Raw genomic sequence first — 14,837 nt, 5'->3', positions numbered from 1 at the left:
TCTTAAGTTTGGGGGAAAAGAATGACTTTGTCCTGAGTACTAAGGATAGTGTATAGTTACAGGTATGTAGTGTGTTTAGGAGTGTGCCTCTTTGTCCGTTTCTCAGGGCTGGCAGTTTTACCACTGATAGACTCTTGCATGAAAGTCTTGGAGTTGACTTTTGCTGGCCTATGGTCTGTTACACAGCCTTGAACAGATCACTGAGGCTAGTGGAATGGGTATTCAGATTGCTTGGCTGTGAGTCACATAGTCACTCCTGTTTGTGTAGGCGAGTGTGTAGGAGAGAGTGAGGAGAGCATGTGTAGGAAAATGAACACTTGAAAGAGCACATGGGCTAGTGCGAGAGGGTGGGAGTGCGTAACAGCCAGTTGACAGAAAGGGAGTGTGAATGTGTATGTATTGTGAGGAGGGTGGGATGTTGGGTGTAATATCAGCCCTATATAAACCACATGGAATGGTTTATCTTTCACAGGAAAGGGAGCTTATATCCATTCCAAAAGGGGATGCTGGGCAGACAGTAATAATGGATTATAGTCACTAGAGGGAAAGGGAAATACTTGGAAGTGATATCATGTACGACTTATGTTGGACTCATTGTTAGGAGGAGCAGAGACTCGTATTACCTCAGGAGAAATGGAAGTTTATTCGAAAGCAGCTAGGAACTAAGGCAGCTGTGAAGGCTAGTCACACTGTTTCTTTTACATGCCTCTGGATAGTCTCACAGTTCTCTGTCATTTTATTCTTTCATTATTGGTTGGCTTCCTCTGTTTATCTATAGATTTGTTTTTTGGTTTTTTCTTTTTTTTGGTGAGGGGGGACAGAGTTTCGCTCTTGTCGCCCAGGCCGGAGCCCAGTGGCCGATCTCGACTCACTGTAACCTCCACCTCCTGGGCTCAAGCTATTCTGCCTCAGCCTCCCAAGTAACTGGAATTACAAGCGCCCACCACCACACCTTGCTAATTTTTTTATTTTTAGTAGAGACAGGGTTTTGCCATGTTGGCCAGGCTTGTCTCGAACTTCTTACCTCAGGTGATCCACCCGCCTTGGCCTCCCAAAGTGCTGGGATTACAGGCGTGAGCCACCGTGCCTGGACAGATTTATCTTTTTAATTCTAGCTTATACATGGATTTCAGTATCTCTGGCTCTAAAAATGGCATCTTTTGCTTTCAGTGTCCCATGAACTGGCTAATTAGTGTTGTATTTCCTTGCTTACTTTTGGGACAATTCTGTTATTTAGCTTAGATTTTTTTTTGGAAAATGACAGTCCATTCTTTCTGGGAAGCATCTCCTCTCCACAACTATTCCTAGCTTGTGTGGTATGTGCCATTTTGTTCAGGCCTCTTGATATGTCACTTAGACTTTTAGGCAGCAGAGGTTGTGTATCTTAGCTAGATGGAGCTTCAAGCTCTATGTGGTCTATTAACTATCTAATGAAATTCTGAAGAAAATTAATGAACTTTTCTGCCAAAAGGTATACGCAAATTAAAGTGTGCCAAACAGTTAAAACCAATTTTAGAATTTGTGCTGGACCTTCAGGGATCTGGACGTAGACATGCCCAATTTAGCCCAGTTTAACCCAATTTTATGTCCATCCACTTTCTAAAGAGTTTTCTAGCAGTTTCCTATTGTCACTCAGGCATGCTTAGCTTAATTTTTACCTCCATTTAGTCTGTGCTTCAAGCAGGAATGTCGCCTCTCTGGATCTATCCCTTTAAATCTTTCCATTGTGGGTTGTTCGATCTCTCCGATCTAACTATGTACAATGCAGATCTTTAGGTATATGAGAACTACAGTGAAATAACTTTATGATTGTTCTTAAACCTTAGAAAGATATAATTTTTAAAATTAGGTTATAACCAAATCTTGCCATCCCAAGATGTGGTTATAACCCAGTTTTTTGTTTTTGTTTTTGTTTTTTTTTTAATGTGAGGGTACGTTAAGGGGGAAGAGAATAAAAGAGGAATTAGCGAGCTATAGTGGCAATGAAAAAGGAGAGTCTTAAGTGGCTCTCTTCATAATGTCACAATTAATAAGTTTAGGTAAAATTATTCTTTTAAACATAAATTCTTTTTTAATGCTCAGAAGGTTTATATATAACCTACACAGTCATTGTAAGCAGCATGCATATTACAGCTTTGGAACTACGTTGAGCCACATAGGATGTATTTAGTGTTTTGATGAATTGGAAAATTGAGATTCTTTTTAAACAATTTTATCAGCAGTTGATGCTCTGAACTCTTCATTCAAATGTATCAAGTGTAATTAAAAGTGTAGGGTCATAAAAATATTTGGGATTATAATTTTTAAAGTCTTAATCAGAAATGAGTTTTATAAATTAGTGCCCATTGTTTTCTGAAAACCTGAAAGGCTTCACATAACATTTAAAAATTATTAGCACAATGTTTATGGAGATAAGAAGTGGGTAATACTTCAGTAGGGATAATAATGTGTCTTTAGGCATATAATGTAGCATGACCAAGAAAAAAATTAATGCTTATTGGCAATTTTGGGGGAAATTTAGCTGTCATACTTTGGTGACTGCTTATTTTATAAAATAAGTACGTTTGGTAGTTAGGTTGAGTACACTCTATTCTCCTGATTGTGGCAGTGTGGACACATTCTAAAATGTCCTAACGTGAATGTGTGGAAATATCTGGACCACTCAAGTGGTTGGAAGTTGCAGTAGAATATTTGATCTCCCATCATATGTGAAATTGTATTGCATCTTGGTCTACACTTAGTAATTATCAATTGAATATATTGTTTTCTAGGCATAAGTTGGTTTATAAATTTTGTCCTGAATGCAGGCCTCTTTTAACTTAGGCTTTTATTACTATATTTGGAACTATTAAATTCTATTTTAGAATACACTTTGATAGCACTTATTAACATTCTTCCCAAAGTGCTTGTTATTTAAGCAATGGTTTATATACTTAAAGAAGATCATTTTTCATTAATATTCAATAGTGTTCTTCAAAAATAATTAATACTCAGGGTTTTTTTAATTAAAGTTTTATATCTTACAGAATATTTAAATAAAGCTTACATGAGGCATGAATGATTCCATAAACATGAAATAAATACTGTTTTATTCAGTAGAGTATCCATTTATGTCCTGCGTATATACATGTATAATTATTATTACACAGAAACATTCAATTGTTTAGATTCCCCCATTCCTCAGTAGTTTCTAATAAGTGAATTCTGCTGATTGCTTTAGAAGATAAAGACAAATATCTGTTAAAGAGCAATGGAACTAGAGAGTGAGCATATACACTTTAGCTGAAAGCAAAGTAGCACCAGAGAGTTAATGGTTGAATGTCAGATGAATGGTGTACTGCATATAAGAAGTGATAGGATTGAGTGGAAGGGGAGGTAATAAGGATTTCTGAAAAATTTAGGCTAATACTCTGTGGCATTTTACAATTATTTGGCAGTCTTTTTATCTTAGTGATATATAAAATCAGTGTCTTAAAGTTGATGAAATATGCACTCAATTAACATAAAAGATAGGCTTAAAGTTATATTCATTGTTGGAGGTTTCTTATTGAGATGGACTATAGTTTTATATTTAAGCAAATTAAATTTTGAAAGTATTCTTATGAACTTTGTTTCTCTTAACAGTAATTTTAGAGAAAAACAGGATAATAATGTATTCATTTAAAAAAGAAAAATATCAAGACACTTCAAAGAAATGTTGACCCTCATTTTTTAATTGACTTGTCTGAGTCTTAAGTTTAGTGTCATACACAATAGGGTAATTAATGAGGGGACTAATGCTTACTGGTGATAAATAGCTGCGTTTCATGGAAACTTGTAAAATTACTTCCCCTGAAGAAGTTAATGAATTAGAATACATGTTAAGTATGGTCATAGTTGACACAAAGTGTACAGACCTAATCCATTCTTTTTCCAATATGTTTTACCAGCTATAGAGAAAAAAAAAATTCAGTCATGGCTCTCAGTACTCCAGGGATTGGATCCTACTTTCCAACCATATCTGAAAAGTGAAGGCTCACCTAATAGCATCAGGTAATTGGCTGCCACGTGCATGTCCTGTGTTGGGTAATATGAGAAAAGTGGTTAGATAATTTCATCCCACCTTCCTCACTTTTCTCAATTCTCCCCAAACTGACACCAAAAAGGTTTAGTTTTCATTTGGAATGTTTGATTCCTTCTCCCACCAACCTCTGTTGTCCTTTTTCCATATTTGTGAGTGAAAATCCTATGGAAAGTTCTTTATATAATTTTACTTTAGAAAGTCATCAATTTACTTATACTCTTTTTTGCTCAATAAGCCTTCACAAATGCTTGAAAAGTCAACAGTGTTGTAAATTATAAGTGTTACCTTTTCAGAGGGCCACTTTTGACATATTAGCTTCTTCCATTTTTGCGTTGAAAGTTTTAGGCACCCACTTTTTGACTGGTATGTCTATAACTTCATTTTTAATAGGATGGATTTTTAATGTTATGTGGTACTCTTTTGAATATTTTGCTTAACTGGATAACCTTGTAGACCATACAGATGTTAGAAAATTAAAATATAATAATCTTACAAAACAGACAATAATTGCTCTTTCATGGATATTCCAGAAGTGTGGTTAGGATCTTGCATTTCTTTAATGCCATCGTTACGAGTATCTGTTATCACAGAAGCACAGTAATTTTTTTTTGGGATCTAGTATATAATTTCTGTATTAATGTGTTGTCTTTTTGATTACATGCAGTTGGACATTTAAATTGTCGTTAGCCATTTGTGTAACTGTTTAGAACTTGTGCTCAGTTTCCTTACTATTCGTAGGTAAGAAAAATGAAACCAGAAAGAAAGAGACTTGTCTGAAATCATATTAGTGGGGAGGAGCAGATCTGAACTGGTAATAGATACATTCCAAACTGCTGTGTTTTTAGTATTTGTGGAGACCTGCATAGCAACGTTGGAATCTGGTCGTTTGGACTTTCTCATTATTTGGTTTCTGAATAATCATGTAGCATATTTTCTCAAAGTGAAGGATGAATGTATCATCTAATGTAAGCTTTTTAAAATTGTATTTGCTTGGATTATATTGCCTCTCAATAAAGCTTTTGACTTGGAACTGTGTAGTGTGTGGGAAATAAATGGTGGAGCTTCTTTAGTATGTTGAATTTTAGTAGTTCATTTGCCAAATGCTGTGGTGTTTGGGGATGTTTATTTCCATGCAGGCTTTTCATTTGCTAATGATGTGAATGAAATAGTTTTCTTCCTTTCCTTTCCTACTCTTTGTTATGTGTAGAAGTATTGAATAAATGGGTCCAGAAAAACTTTTTGCTGTTCTTTGATTTTTTGTTAGTAAACATTTACAATAATTTTATTTGTATGATAAAATAGTTATTTCTAATCGCAGATAATGTGCATCCAGAACAGGTTTTTAGTTGCATTTTAATTTTGGGAAACAATGAAATTAAAATATAGATTTATCACAAATCTTCATTTCCCAAGTAGAGTATTCAGGTTAGCATTAAGACTTCATTAGTAATATGGTGCATGCTGTTAAAATGTGGTCTTAAAATTATACCTGTGTTAATGGCCAGAAATAAATTGATATTGTTAATGCCTGGGAATATGTTTTGTAATGGAGGGCTTTTTTGATGTGTGAGGATGTAAAGCAGTGCTGTGTAATAGAGCTTTCTACAGTGTTGGGGATGTCCATATTGTGCTGTCTCACTTGAAATGTGGCTAGTGTGACTGAAGACCAAATTTTAAATTTTATTTAATTTTAATTAAATTTAAATTTGTATCTAATATTGAGTAAATAAAACAAAAAGTCTTTCCTATCGACTCATCATTCTTTTAACAGGGGTTGTTGGTATCCAGGCAGATACTTTAATCTTTCTAATCTGCACTAAATCACCTTGTCTTTTATTTTTAGTACCCTTGGTTGTTGCTTATGTGTGATGAAGAAGGTCTTTCTATCCCAGGCCTTTCCTATCACCTCTACCTTCAATTTTTTTAGTTTATTAGTATGCCTTTTACATCTAATTCTTTGTATCTTCTGTGCACTGCCAAAATGGTAATGTCCCACAGTATGTTTTCTGGCCGTATTTTCCCCTTTATTGGAGTGCGTCTGTGTTTCTCTTCTCTGTCACACATATACACCCTTCCCTGAAACGTGGAAAAGCAAGGTGATTGATTTTTATTTCCTTAAAGGAGATTTTATATCTGAGGAGATTAATTCATTATCTTAGGAGGGGCAGCAGGTGTGTTTTCAGGGAGCCAAGCGTTAATCTAATAATTGTAATAATGTTTGCTGCTGCAACCCAGAGGTACCTATGCATCAATCCTAGGCAGTTAAGCTTCCTTGGAAGCCTGGCTTTTAAATTTTATTTTTGAGAAGATTAGGTTCAAGTCTTTTTCATTCTTTGAGGATTCTATATCGGGTTATATTTTCATTATCTGATTTCTGCTCAGACTAAGACTGACTTTTGAGATTTTTGCTAAGCTTGGACTGAAGAGGTAGGTTAGTTCATTTAATAGATATATATTAATACTAAATACCTACTATGCGCTAGCCATCTTTTTGGGTGCTATAGCCATGAGCAAGACTGGGTCCTCGTTATGATTGGGACTAAAAAGGTCCTAGTTATGGTTGGATTTATTGTGTAGTTAGAGAAATAGACATTAAATAAATACAGAAATATTGGACAACAATGTGTTTAGAAAAAAGCAAAGCAGCAGGTTAGTTTGATAAAGAATGACTAGGCTTGGTAGTGATACAGTAGATTAAATTTGCTAGTTGAGAAAGAGATGGTGACATTTGGCATTCATACATCAAAACAAAAATCTTATATTACCTTGTCTGACATGGCTGCCAAAGGAAATCGCTTTTTGTACCTTTCAGAGATCTATCCCCTTCGAACCTTCTAAAGTTCTCTCTGAACCTGCCAAAAATTTTCATGGAAAGCACATCTCTTGGGTGCCTTCCTGTTGGCGTTTGGGTTATTTTTCCTCTTTGTTCTCCTCTCTCGCTCTCTCTGTTTTGTTTTTGTTTTTGTTTTTTTTCCTGAGATGGAGTCTTTCGCTCTGTCGCCCAGGCTGGAGTGCAATGGTGCGATCTCTGCTCACTGCAACCTCCATCTCCCAGGTTCAAGTGATTCTCCTGCCTCAGCCTCCTGAGTAGCTGGGATTACAGGTGCCTGCCACCATGCCCGGCTAATTTTTGTATTTTTAGTAGAGATGGGATTTCATCATGTTGTCCAGGCTGGTCTCAGACTCCTGACCTCAGGATCCGCCTGCCTTGGCCTCCCAAAGTGCTGGGATTACAGGCGTGAGCCACCATGCCCGGCCTGTCCTCCTCTCTTAGCATGCTCATTTAAAAGAAACAAATAGATCTGTTTTCCCTTAATTCAGACCTCCACATATGTGCCTTTTTCAAAATTAATATATACTGCTTCATTTAACTGTATTTTCAAAGGCAGACTCTATAACAGGCTCTTAACCTGGAATTGTACAAGGATGGTTTCACTTACCGCTTACATATTTTGTATATACTATTTAGTTTTTATATACCTTTTATGTTTTGTGGAGTATTTGGGGGTGAGACTTCATGTGCATCACTTTTATAGGTAGATTTGTTACTATCAAGAGGCAACTTAATGCCATCACTGGCCTTTTTTAGGAAACTGTACGTTCCTATATTACAGAGTACTAGTGTGTCCGGAGTTGGTGGGTTCTTGGTCTCACTGACTTCAAGAATGAAGCCGCGGACCCTCGCGGTGAGTGTTACAGGTCTTAAGGTGGTGCGTCTGGAGTTTGTTCCTTCTGATGTTTGGATGTGTTCGGAGTTTCTTCCTTCTGGTGGGTTGGTGGTCTCGCTGGCTCAGGAGTGAAGCTGCAGACCTTCGCCGTGAGTGTTACAGCTCTTAAGGCAGCATGTCTGGAGTTGCTCGTTCCTCCCGGTGGGCTCGTGGTCTCGGCTTCAGGAGTGAAGCTGCAGATCTTCGCGGTGAGTGTTACAGCTCATAAAAGCAGTGTGGACCCAAAGAGTGAGCAGTAGCAAGATTTATTGCAAAGAGCGAAAGAACAAAGCTTCCACAGTGTGGAAGGGGACCTGAGCGGGTTGCCAATGCTGGCTGGGGCCCCCTGCTTTTATTCTCTTATCTGGCCCCACCCACATCCTGCTGATTGGTAGAGCTGAGTGGCCTGTTTTGTCAGGGCACTGATTGGTGGGTTTACAATCTGTGAGCTAGATACAAAGGTTCTCCATGTCCCCATCAGATTAGTTAGATACAGAGTTTCGACACCCGAGTTCTCCAAGGCCCCACCAGAGCAGCTAGATACAGAGTGTCGATTGGTGCATTCACAAACCTTGAGCTAAACACAGGGTGCTGATTGGTGTGTTTACAAACCTTGAGCTAGATAGAGAGTGCCGATTGGTGTATTTACAATCCCTGAGCTAGACATAAAGGTTCTCCAAGGCCCCACCAGAGCAGCTAGGTACAGAGTGTCGATTGGTGCACTCACAAACCTTGAGCTAAACACAGGGTGCTGATTGGTGTGTTTACAATCCCAGAGCTAGATATAAAGACTCTCCACATCCCCACCAGACTCAGGAGCCCAGCTGGCTTCACCCAGTGGATCCCGCACCGGGGCTGCAGGTGGAGCTGCCTGCCAGTCCCGCGCCATGCGCTCGTACTCCTCAGCCCTTGGGTGGTCGATGGGACTTGGCGCCGTGGAGCAGGGGGTGGTATTCGTCCGGGAGGCTTGGGCTGCACAGGAACCCACGGAGGCGGGGGAAGGCTCAGGCATGGCGGGCTGCAGGTCCCGAGCCCTGCCCCGCAGGAAGGCAGCTAAGGCTCAGCGAGAAATCGAGCGCAGTGCTGGTGGGCTGGCACTGCTGGGGGACCCAGTACACCCTCCTCAGCTGCTGGCCCGGGTGCTAAGCCCCTCACTGCCGGGGGCCAGCAGGGCTGGCCGGCTGCTCTGAGTGCGGGGCCCTCCAAGCCCACGCCCACCCGGAACTCCAGCTGGCCCGCAAGCGCCGCGCGCAGCCCCGGTTCCCGCTGGCGCCTCTCCCTCCACACCTCTCTGCAAGCTGAGGGAGCCGGCTCTGGCCCTGGCCTGCCCAGAAAGGGGCTCCCACAGTGCAGCGGTGGGCTGAAGGGCTCCTCAAGTGCCGCCAAAGTGGGAGCATAGGCAGAGGAGGCGCGGAGAGTGAGCGAGGGCTGTGAAGACTGCCAGCACGCTGTCACCTCTCACTAGGATCACTGAACTGGTATTGGAAATATGGTGGTGATTTCAGATAACAGTGTCTGTGTCTGTTTTCCCCAAAGTTTGGTTCTACGCAAAATCAGAGAACCTTCACCTTTGTGGGCAAAACTTTTCATTCTTCCAGTACATAGGTTGGAAACATGGAACAGCAACAGGAACTAAGAGGGCCTGCCAGACACTGTTTTTGACCAAAATTGTGAGACCCTGACTCACTACAAATAATCTGGCTTTATATATTTTCCCTTATCTTCGTCATACTGGATGTCTCCTAGTACTCTTCAGAGCAGAACATCAGGACTTCATCAGATCCTGTAGACTGAACTGCTCAACTTACAGGAAATTACGTTATAATGATCTCAAAATGATAAAAGAATATTTGATGAAACTCAACACTTATTTCTGATTTTAAAAATTTTATTAAAATTGGAATAGATGGATACTTTCTTAACCCATTAAAAAGAAATTCCGATAAAAATGCATCATTATGCTTAGGATTTGGAACATTCCTATTAGCAATGTCCACTGTCATCACAATTGTTTCATATTTGAGATTCTGGAATTTGGAATTGTCAGCCAGTATCATCTGAAAAATGAAAGCCATGTTGTACTAATATTGAAAAGAAGGACAACTTACTCTTTGAAAATATGGTTGTATAATAAATATGCAAGAAAATTACTAAAAGTAAATTTCAGCATGATGGTTTCTTATGTTCAAGCAATACCCTATAAAGGGTCTATTTGTAATAGCAATAAAATATATTAGATAGGAATTTATAATAGCAAGTAATATATAAAATAGCTTGGAATAAGCCTAAGCATTTGTATAGGACCCTTTATGAAGACAACTAATTAAATGTGATCTCAATCAATACTGATAACACTAATATGACAAAATAGTTCTGAAGTGTAGTGAGATAAATATGTGAGAACAGTTAAAAAAAATTCCAAGGGGAAAAATATTTATGGATTGGGTAAAGGAACTAGCCCGTCATCTCAAATATTGAAATGTTTTATGAAAACCACAGTTGTTAAAATAGTTTAGTACTGACACTGAACTAGATCAGTGAAATTGAATGGAGATTCAGTAAAAAACCCAAATATATAAGTGTACTTAGTATATGTTAAAGTTTGTTTTTCAAATCAGTGAGAGAAAAGATGGATTATTCTACAGCATGTCAGGATAACTGGCTAGTAGTTTGGATAAAGATAAAGCCAATCACTGCTGCACTTTTATACAAGAATAAAATTGTGAATGGACCAAATACACAAATATTAAAAAAAAGAAACTAGAGAAATAAAGAAAACAATAGTGAATTTTCAGTGATTTTGGGATAGGGAGGACCTTTCTAAATGTGACACAAGTTTCAAAAGCCAAATATATATATATACTTGACTACATAAAAATTAAAATGCTAAAGGTTAACTAAACGACTGAAATTGTTTAGTTTAAGTTCTTTAGCTAAAAAACATGCTGTGGGGTAAGGGAGTGGATATTTACTACATATTTGATAAAAGACAAATGTCCTTGAAAATCCAAAGGTTTTTTTTTTATAAATTAATAAAAGATAAGCCCTTAAAAAATATGTAAAGTTATACAAGAAACAATTCATAACACACATAAAAATGGCCAGGATACATGCAAGGATGTTCACTCTTCCTTATGAATGAAGAAGTTCAAATTAAAGCAAGATACTATTTTATATTCATAAGACTGGCAAAGATTTAAAATTTACTTATCAGTAATGGCAAGGTTGTGGGGAAATCTCTCATACATTGTGGAAATGTGAATTGATGTGACTTTTTAAGAAGAAATTTAGCAGTAACTGTCAAAATTTTAAATATGCATGTGTTTTAGTCTATCAGGACCACTTAAAATAATTTATCACAGGGGTTACGCAAAGATATATGTAAAAGAATGTTGTATCATTGTGTGTAGTGGCAAAAGTTTTGAAAGGGCAGATATATGTTGTGTCAGGCAGCTAGTGTATTATAGTACCACTGATAAAAGTGGAATATTCTAAGTGTTTAAATAAAATTAGATACATGTTTTTGTTTGTTATAGAAAGATGTGCAGGGTATGATCAGTAAAAAGGGTACCTTGTATTTAAAATACGGATATTTTATTTAAGTAAAAAATATTTTGAAGTTAGAATTAAAGTTTATATCTGCATAGTAGAGGTATTTGAAAGATACATGTTAACATTAGCTATCTATGGGGCTTGGCACTGGGTGGTTGAAAGGAATAAAGTAGGGGAATTTTCACTTTTTACTTTGTATCCTTCCATAACTGCTTGAGTTTTTCCTTTTGTAAAAATAGGAACATGTTTTACTTTTATACTTTAAACAAACAACAAAAGCAAAACAGTATCAGTTTAGATTTATATCAAAGCATAACTATTATATTACATGGGCCTTTATTTCTCATAATAGAAAATACAAAACCAGGGGCCTTTCCTGCTGGTTAAATAGCACTTGTTTATTTGAGAATATTTAACCAGTAGGCTTTATCCCAATCCAAAAGTACTGAAATTTTTGTTTTAGATCTTATAATTTGGCTAGGTAATGGGACAGATTTTATCACTGTACTTCTGGATTAGCAAATGACATTTGCCACTTACAAGAGGAGCCACTCCCAGAACCCAAGTCAATGTGAAACTCCCCTCACAATTGCCCTCTGAAATATCATTAAAGCCCTCTTCTCTGCAGTCCCCCAAAATTATAGTTATCCAATCTTATATTTAACAAAGTTTGAGATTGCTTTAGCTAAGAACTTCTGTAAAAAGGCTATTTAATGTCACAGTTTGTTCTAACAACTAAACTCCCTTCTGCATTCTGATACACACATGAACCACTTTCAAACCATGGTCTTCCCAAGATAAGGCTTTCCACGTTTAATATGATGAAAGGGCAAGTGGTTATTCTCTCTTTGAAAGTACTCATAAGAATTCTGATGGATAAAACAAAATAATTTCCTCTAACACCAGGCAGACTAACCATACAAAGGCATGTTGCTGACTTCCTTCTGCATCAGTTGGTTGAGACCCGTAGTGTTGCTCTCCATAAGTAATCCTTTATCAGAAAATAGCATATCCCAGAAACAAAGTATATTTTAGATGTCTGCTTATCAACTCTGGTTGAATGATTTTAAGAACCTAGTTTAAGTTTCCGTAGGGGTAATATGATTACTCAAGATGCATTCGTCTGCAGTATACTTCATGTTATGTAGGTTTTCCCACCTTTTCCAACATTTCTCCAAAAGTTATCCTTCTCCCAGTTTAACTGCTAAAATGCCATTGGTAGGGTCTTTGCACTTCAAGCCATCTTGAGGAAAAGCTTCCTTCTGAGAGTTAGATCATTTGGCAAGGGTCAAGAACAGAAAGCTGTGTTTTTAATCTAAAGGCTAAGGTCAGATTTATTCTTAGATTTCTCTTCAGATTCATCTGTACTTCAATATCTAGTTTCCATAGCAACTGAGATGCAGTTTGCAGCTGTGTAAGAAAAGAGAAATCTTTAGGTGTAAAGAAACTTATTTTTTAACCTAGAGAGAGAAGGTATCAGGCAACACCTTCATAGTTTTTATAGGCTAAAGCCTATATTCTTTTTTCAGGACTTCAATATTTCACTGATAGGTGTCATTTCCTTTTTCCTGAAGAGGCCATTCAACTCTTCTTGACACAGTCCCAGAAAAGATTGCTGCTTCTGTGTTCTGTTTAATCACAGTCAAACTAATTAACTAACCAATTTAACAAGACAGCTAAAAGAACTTATGTGGAGAAATTATAGTTACCAGTAGAATTATTTCTTTTCAAATGGAATGTCTCTGCCTGATAATAGCCTTTTTTACAGGAAGTAGGTAGTCTCTTGTTCAAGTGTGACTGAAAGAATGTAGAATAGTACTTATGTCTGTGTTCTTAGTCTAACTGAATTTGGGGTGTATATTTGAGACCTGTTGAGTCACTTAGGTGGAGAAATGTTGGAGGGAGAGAAGTGTTATCACAAGTCTGCAACCACTAAAAGGATAACATTAAAGAGATGCTCTAAGCACTTAAAGCATTTTCAGAGACGTGTAGCACTTTAAATGGAAAATTTATTTTTTTTAAGTTGTTGAAGCTGGAGGAAGTTTAATGTTTTGTTTTGTTTTGTTTTAAATTATAGGAACTGCCTTCTGTTGAAGAACTCACTATTATTCTGCCTGAAGATATTGAGTTAAAGCCTCTTGGGATGGTTTCAAGTATTATTGAACAACTAGGTATGTTAAGAATTCTATTAATAAAAATTGTTTCCAAACACACACTAATAATTGAATCAATGACTTTATGACTAGTAAATTTTCTTTGACATACGTAATTAACACTTTATTTTATAGTCATTAAGTTTGAAGGGATAAAATTCAGTTTTCATATACTAAAATTATATATAAATACAGTTTCTTTATAGAAATTTAAATGTCTGCTTTTACTGGCATACTTCCTCCGGAATTTCCTTTGATTTGGTTTATTAGTTTTCTAATGTTGCTATAGCAAATTACTGCAAACTTAGTGACTTACAGCAGCACAATTTTATCATACAGTTCTCATGTGGGTCTCAGTGGGCTTAAAATCAAAGGTGTTAACAGGGCTGAGTTATTTTCTGTAGGTACTAGGGGAGAATCTTATTTCCTTGCTCTTTTTGGGTTCTAGAGCCTGCCCACATTCCTTGACTTTTGGCTCTCTTTCTTCATCCTGAAAGCCAGTAATGTAACGTCTGTCTCTGAGCCTTCTTCCATTATCTCACCTCACTCTAACCACATGTGGAAAGGTTCTCTGCTTTTAAAGGCTTTTTAGATTGAGTTTACCTGCATAATCCAGGATAATCTCCCCTATCTTGTGGTCCTTAACTTTAATCAGATCTGCAAAGGCTCTTAAAAATGTAATGTATTTACAGATTCAGGTATTAGAGTGTGGATATCTCTTGGGGAGCCATTCTGCTCACCACCTTTGATTTTGTCTTAAAAACATGTGAGAAAGTTTTGTAGTTTAATACTGTTATTAATGGCATGAAATATGAAGTTGCTGAGTTATAAGAGAACTTAATATTTTAGACTTCTTTAGCCCCAACATGTGAGTTTGTTCTGTGAGATTCTTGTTAATATAGGTACTATTAACTCGTAGTAGGATGTGCTGGAGAATAGAACTCAGCACTGACAAAGTAATAGGATTTTGGAACTGTGAAGAGGACCTAGATTGCCCACCAGCCTCCACAGGACCTAAGGAAACAGAAAAATTCAAGTCAGTTGCTCTTAGGACCAGTTGTATAGTGAGTCAGTGGTAGAAATAGGACCTTCTTCTTTTGACTTTTTTCTAACAGTGTCTATATTGATATTTTTAAAAATTAATACTTACATAATTTTGTACTTTTTCAGTTTATTAATAAAAATGTAGATTAAAATGAACCTTCTTTTCAAAAATAATAATTAAAATTCTTTCCGTGATTCTGGAATCATTACATTTACTAGTTTTAGAGTTATCTTATGGTATTTAATAATATATATAGATAAATCAAACAGGCAACTAATTTCTTGATCATGTGGTATGATTTAAACATTTATTAGACT

General features: G+C 37.0%; 1 protein-coding gene across 4 annotated transcripts in view; it reads left to right on the top strand.

Annotated features, from left to right (window-relative positions):
* The window catches only part of NAF1 (nuclear assembly factor 1 ribonucleoprotein), a 45,864-nt gene that overhangs the window by 8,459 nt on the left and 22,568 nt on the right, over positions 1-14,837 (top strand). For all 4 annotated transcript variants that reach the window (XM_063705625.1, XM_055384079.2, XM_055384080.2 and 1 more), the window contains exon 3: positions 13,400-13,493. In XM_063705625.1, the coding sequence (XP_063561695.1) occupies positions 13,400-13,493 (94 nt within the window). The remainder of the gene's footprint in view (positions 1-13,399; positions 13,494-14,837) is intronic.

The sequence above is a fragment of the Gorilla gorilla genome, chromosome 3, assembly GCF_029281585.2.
Source record: "Gorilla gorilla gorilla isolate KB3781 chromosome 3, NHGRI_mGorGor1-v2.1_pri, whole genome shotgun sequence".
NCBI classification, from domain to species: domain Eukaryota; kingdom Metazoa; phylum Chordata; class Mammalia; order Primates; family Hominidae; genus Gorilla; species Gorilla gorilla.
This window is presented reverse-complemented; position numbering and strand designations above follow the sequence as displayed.